Genomic DNA, 6,580 nt, shown 5'->3' on the forward strand with positions numbered 1-6,580 from the left:
GAGCTCCAGGCCCGGGGGGCTACGGACTACATGAATCTAAGTCCTAGTCCACCTAAGTTCTGGTTCTAGTCCGAGTGCGAGCGAGTCTGAGTCTTTAATCTAGAATGCTCAATGCTGTAGACAGTCTCTCACACACACATACACTCTCCGATTAAGGTCCTGACCATCCTAGGTAAAACACCCACTATGTTAATCTTTTGGGGAAGTAGAGACAGTCTCTTGTTAATTCTTAGGAGTGGTTCAGCTGTAGTACGTGACTAAGAATGAGGATTTTACTTGACCTTATCTTGGGATAAGTCTCTCAATCTGTGAGCTTCAGTGCCCTACCCACAATGCTGGAGGCAATTAGTTTGGATGGCTTAACATTTTAAGCCATGGTTTGACTAGGACGTTGGAACATTGGTGAAAGTCAGAGAGCAATGTCCGAATTTTCTTTTTCTAGCTGTAAAGAAATATCTTGGTGGGCCACTAGCACACAAGTACGAGGACATATCTGGGCTACCTCTGAGTTTGGGGTGCCAGGCGACAATGCGGAGGCAGGAGACTGACTTTCCTTGAAGTTTACGCCTCAAATACCACCATCACGCAGTGTGCATGTCAATGTGACTTAGTTTGTGACTCTGTGCTTTAGTCTTCTTATTACAGTCCTGAGTTACAGGCTCATGTGGGGGATAACACATGCTGAACATTGTGCTGAACTCAATTGTGTGTGCTCAATCAGTGAAAATCATTGATAAACCTGAGCTTGTAGGACCCTTTAAGGTGAATCATGGCTGCCATCTTTCTTTCCAGAACTGAAGATGATTCAGCCTGAGAAGTCAGTGTCTATTGCTGCTGGGGATTCGGCCACTCTGAACTGCACTGTGACCTCCTTGTTGCCTGTGGGACCCATTAAGTGGTTCAAAGGAAAAGGGATTAGCCGGCACTTGGTCTACAGTTTCACAGGAGAACACTTTCCTCGAGTTACAAATGTTTCAGATACTTCTAAGAGAAACAACATGGACTTTTCCATCCGTATCAGTAATGTCACCCCAACAGACGCTGGCACCTACTACTGTGTGAAGTTCCAGAAAGGACCAACAGATCCTGACACAGAAATACAATCTGGAGGAGGAACGGAGGTCAGTGTACTCGGTAAGTAAGCTCTTGCCTTATTCATCCCCTGATGTATAGCATCAGGTCAGAGAATAACATCCAGGATCCAGTGAGTGTGGCTCACAGCAGGCACAATGGGAGATCAGGTTCACAATCTGATCCAACATTCAGTAGATCAGAGAAGCTGAGGCAGTTGTTAGCTCAAGGTTCCAGTGCTAGCAAGAGGACATCTGCATCCCTCATGCTCTCCTCTCAACCCTTTCTTCCTTGCACATGGTTCAAGTACCGGTGAACATCAGAATGCAGATCCCAGCAGGCTCCTTGCTGCCCAGGCATTAAGCATCCCCACAGGTGAGCCCAGGACACAGGAGATGCTGAGGAAGCACTGAACCTCTAGGAAACCCAGCCTGTCCACACATCACTTTCACAAAGACTCATGATGCCGCTTCCATTCAGAACCTAAGGCCTGTCAGAGTCTGAGAAGGCTCTCCCAAATGTCAGTCAGGACACAAAAGACCCCTCCATTATGTAAATGCCTCCATTTTACTCTAGCATCTAGAAATTCCACAATTTATTGTAGTCTTCTCTTGGTAGATAATTCAGTTCTTCCAAACCGTGAACTTTTACAATAATGCTGCACTGGATGCTCATCCCATTTGTCTAGGACAGAGACACCCACTGTGAAAGGCCTACTACATCACATAGGTGTGTTCGTTTTAATTTGTGTGATGATACTCCTTGTCACCTCTGCACAGAAGCAGGGCAAGTAGCTTATGCTGATATGACAGACACTGAAGCTCCCAGGTAGTATGTCACTTGCTCAGGCAACTACAAACTAGCCAGGGGCTTCCTACCACATCTTCATCACGTGTAGCTTCATGCCACATCTTCTTCATAGTATTTTCTCCTTAAGCCAGAGTGTGAGAATCCACCTTTCCAGAGTATATTAGGATACTGAATAGCCCCTTAGAAAGCCATGAGGAATTGCTCAAGGCTTTGCCATATGGAGCAAGGCTTGGCCTCTGTCAAGTCCTCAGTTTCTCTTTGTGTAAATATTAACAATGCTCCATTTTGGATGGAGTGTCAAAGTCATTACTGAGTATGAGAAGTACAGGGGACAGTGACAGAGTCTTAACTGTCTGGAACCACATTGTGATAAGCCACTCCTTTGCTGGTATCCTGGGACAAACTCCTCCATGTAGCAGCCTCAGTACACTCCTCTGTCCATGCCACTCTCACAGAGTATGTGGTCAGGACTGAAGCATCTTATCAAACACTTAGAACAGCACCTGGCTTGTAGGAAGTATCCCACCAGTGGGAGCTGTACTGAACTTTGTCCATGTGATCTTGGGTCACTTTCCCTTCCCAGACTCAAGTGTTGGTGGGGTTGGGTTGGGGTGAGTTGGTGGCTTTCCATCTGTCTGCCTATGTAATTCATCTAAGAGACTGAAAAGCACCACACACCTCGTATCTGCCATGGAAATTATGCTGTAATGGTCCTGACATGGATCTGAAGTTTCTGAGTGCGTGCGTGCGTACGTGCGTGCAACATCAGCAGGTGTTCTTACCTGCAGATCTGTCTCTACAGCTTGTGTCTGATGTTTCTAACCACAACCAGGCAGAGGTACATGTCCTGAAGCCACAGAAGAAAAGCTATGACTTTTATTCCCCCCTAGCAAAGGTAGTCCCCCATGAAGCTGGTACTCAAAAACGCTTTATGCTTCAGAATAGAATGTGCTCTCTGGGTCCCAAGGATGAACAGAAACATCTCCAGGAGCTGACCTCAGAATACTGGAGATCTCTGACAGCTCTGCTTGGACTTCTGTTAGGAGCAGGAGTGGGGCGTTCCTGGCCTCTACACTTCTGTGTCTGAACAGAGACAAATTCTCTTTCTTTAGCACAGTCCCTCCCTGCCTCCATGACCCCAGATATCACAGGTCCTTCCTCAGTGCTCCACCCTTCCTAAATAGCTCCTCTGGATGAAACACCTGTGACCCCACTGGAGTTTTGAAGCGGCCGGCCTAACTCAGGTCCGGAGGGGGATTTCTACAAAAGAGGAGAGAGCCACAATGTGGTGGCCTTATTGTGCCTTCTGGCTGCCAAAGAAGAAATGTGTAGTCTCAGAGCTAACTATAGTAGCCACTATATTTATTAGACACCTACTGTATTCCAGAAGCCATCTTCATGTCGTCTTCCCAGAGTGATTTTTTGTTTTTAATCAACATTGTATAAAGGAGACAGATTCTTGAAAGATTTTTTTTTTTAAATTTTATGTATGTGAGTACAGTGTATCTGTCTTCAGATACACCAGAAAAGGGTATGGGATTCCATTACCATGGTTATGAGTCAGCATGCGGTTGCTGGGAATTGAACACAGGACTTCTGGAAGAGCGGTCAGTGCTCTTATCCACTGAGCCATCTCTCCAGGACCCAAAAGATTTTACATGTGTGTGTGTGTGTGTGTATGTGTGTGTGTGTGTGTGTGTGTGTGTGTATGTGTGTGTATATATATACACACACACATATACATGTAAATGTATATATATTTAATTTTTTAAAGTACTAAATTAGTCATCTCAGTGGAAAAGTTGAAACCCACCCACTATGCTTTTGGCTAGTCCCACTCTCCTCTGAGCCTTATCCTACAGAAGGAGTTCACCCTAATGACTCCCTCATGGCCCGAGGGGCACAGAGGGAGCAGTCAGTGTCAGGCTCCAAGAACTCAATAGATGGTGACTTCAGCTTTTTCCTGGTATCTGTAGGACACCCAAAACCAAAGATGCTCAAGGCCCTCATCCAGGATGGGGGAGATTTGCGTGTAACCTACACACATCCTGCCATCTATTTTAAATCATCTCTGGGTTTCTTATAATACTTAATACGATGCAAATGCTATGTAAATAGTTGTTCTATGTGTTGTTTAGGGAATAGTGACAAGGAAAAAAGTCTGTTACTATTCAGTACAGATGCAGCTTTTTCAAAAATATTTTACATTTGCTGTTGGGTTAGATTTAAGCACAGGGAGTCCCCAGGGCTGGACGGATGGCTCTTCACCACTGCTGGTGTCCTGATGACTTGACTTCTTCAAGTGACACCTCCTTTCTGTGCCCTCGACACATTAGGTGGATATTAGGGAGCAAGTACGTGTTGGCAGATGGAAACATGTAGTGTTTGCTGTCTGGAATTGATGCTGCTGATGCTGGTTGCTTATGAGCAGTCTGGATTAATCCTCAAGAGACACTGCCTCCCTCCTAGTCACCCATGTGCCCTTTCAGGATCAGAAGAAGTGTGTCTGCTTGCTTGGTGGGGCTGCTCGCTGTCTGTCTCTTGACTAATTAGAAATCAAGAACCACCTTTGGCTTTCTTAACATAGAAGTGATCTTTGTTTCCAACTCTAAACAAAAGCTCTCCAGATTGAAAACAAAAACTCCCTTTAGACTCTCCCTTTCAAATATGGGACTTGGCATGGGTGAAGCCTACTAGGTTGTAGAGAGAGAGAAGAAAGCCCATGTAGTGAATCCCTAAGTTCTTACAGGGAGAACATAAGAATAAAGTGTAGGGCTGGAGAGAGGCTCATTGATTGAGGAGCTTGTACTGCGCTTACCGAGGATCTTAGTTCAGTTCCTAGCACCCACACTACCGGTGGCTCACAACCACCTGTGACTCCAGCTCCAGGGGATCCAATCTCTGGTCTCTTAAGGAACTCACTCACACACATAGACACATTAAAAAAATTAATTTCTAATAAGAATCCGGGTCAAGGTCAGATCTGTGCGTCTCCATGTTTGGGAAGCATCTCTGTGTGTCTGTCTGTCATCTGGAGCAGGAAGCCTCCAGGGCCGCATCTCATCCTCACCGCATCCAGAGAGCAGAAACCTTGCCTCCCATTTATTACATGCGTGTGGCTCTGGGAAGGGCACCCATCTCAGAGCAGCCACTGGGATCCGACTGGCTGTCCTACCGTGTTATTTGTTTCCTGTGTTTACTTCTGCAGGTTGGCAGAGTTTTTCCAGGAATGCAGTTAAACCTAGTTAAGACAAAGAATGAGATAGATCAGCAGTCTTGGAAATCCCTGAAGCAGAGATTTAGACCTCAGGCCTGGAGCTCCTGGCCCTGCCTTACTGCCTGACTCCTCCATTTCATGAAACCTTTGCATCCTCCCCAGATAGAAGGCTAAGGACATGGTCATTCCAGCTTCATCAGGAGGGAGATTAATGAATAGTGTCACCAGGCTAGAGATACCATACAGTTTAGTAGTGGAATATGTACTTAGTGTGCATAAAGCCCTGGGGCCAATCCCCGATGTTCCAGCAATGATGACACTAGCTAGGCAGGCGGCGTACACCACCAGTCCCTTTGCTTGGCCCTCACAATCATATCTCTTGTCTATAAATGCTCCTTTAGCCAAACCTTCTGTACCGGTGGTATCCGGCCCAACAAACAGGGGCAGACCTGGGCAGACAGTGAACTTCACCTGCGAGTCTCATGGCTTCTCTCCCCGGAATATCACTCTGAAGTGGTTCAAAGATGAGAAAGAACTGCCCCACTTGGAGACCACCGTGAACCCTAATGGAGAGAACGTCTCCTATGCCATCCTCAGCACAGTCAAGCTGGAACTAACCCCCAAGGATGTTCATTCTCAGGTCATCTGCAAGGTAGCCCATACCACCTTGGATGGACACACTCTTCGTGGGACTACTAACTTGTCTGACATCATCCGAGGTAGATGTCCTTGACTTCTAGCCCAAGCATACAGCAGCCATTACCCTATGACTAGCACCATGCTGGCAGTTGCATTTCAACAGCAACTATAATTGCTGGGCTCCCAGTGTGAGCCCCACCCCCTTTGTCTGGTAGTTTTCATTTATTTTTCTGTAGGGACTGCATGCATTGACATCATTATTATCACCGTAACAGTAGCTACGGGTCCCCAGACAAGGCACCGTTTGTGTTCTGGGTGCTGGGCTTAGTGATCCTGTGCATATGAGACCCACACTGTCCGATTACACAATGCATGCCTAGCAGTCTTATTTGTTTGCTGTGATGGTGGGAGCGGCTCAGCTCTGCAGCCCCTCCCTGGGATCACAGTGCAGCTTAAGGTTAGAGCTTTTGCCTGTACTGTTTCAGTTTCACCCACCGTGAAGGTCACCCAACAGCCCCCGACGGGAGCGAACCAGGTGAACCTCACCTGCCAGGTGCAGATGTTCTACCCCGCGGATCTCCAGCTGATCTGGCTGGAGAATGGAAACGTATCACGGAATGACACGTCCAAGCATTTCACAAAGAATGAGGATGGGACCTATAATTACACAAGCTTGTTCCTGGTGAACTCATCTGCTCATAGAGAGGACGTGGTGTTCACGTGCCAGGTGAAGCATGACCAACAGCCAGCGATCACCCAAAACCATACTGTGCTGGGACTTGCCCACTCGAGTGATCAAGGAAGCACGCAAACCAATTTTGGTGAGGCCTCCACTCCCACTGA

At 46.8% G+C, this 6,580-nt stretch overlaps 1 protein-coding gene across 7 annotated transcripts in view; it reads left to right on the forward strand.

Annotated features, from left to right (window-relative positions):
- The window catches only part of LOC116090918 (tyrosine-protein phosphatase non-receptor type substrate 1-like), a 41,229-nt gene that overhangs the window by 17,931 nt on the left and 16,718 nt on the right, over positions 1-6,580 (forward strand). For all 7 annotated transcript variants that reach the window (XM_031371878.1, XM_031371875.1, XM_031371877.1 and 4 more), the window contains 3 exons: positions 793-1,134; positions 5,500-5,817; positions 6,223-6,558. In XM_031371878.1, the coding sequence (XP_031227738.1) occupies positions 793-1,134; positions 5,500-5,817; positions 6,223-6,558 (996 nt within the window). The remainder of the gene's footprint in view (positions 1-792; positions 1,135-5,499; positions 5,818-6,222; positions 6,559-6,580) is intronic.

This window comes from Mastomys coucha, unplaced genomic scaffold (assembly GCF_008632895.1).
Source record: "Mastomys coucha isolate ucsf_1 unplaced genomic scaffold, UCSF_Mcou_1 pScaffold15, whole genome shotgun sequence".
Lineage (NCBI taxonomy): Eukaryota > Metazoa > Chordata > Mammalia > Rodentia > Muridae > Mastomys > Mastomys coucha.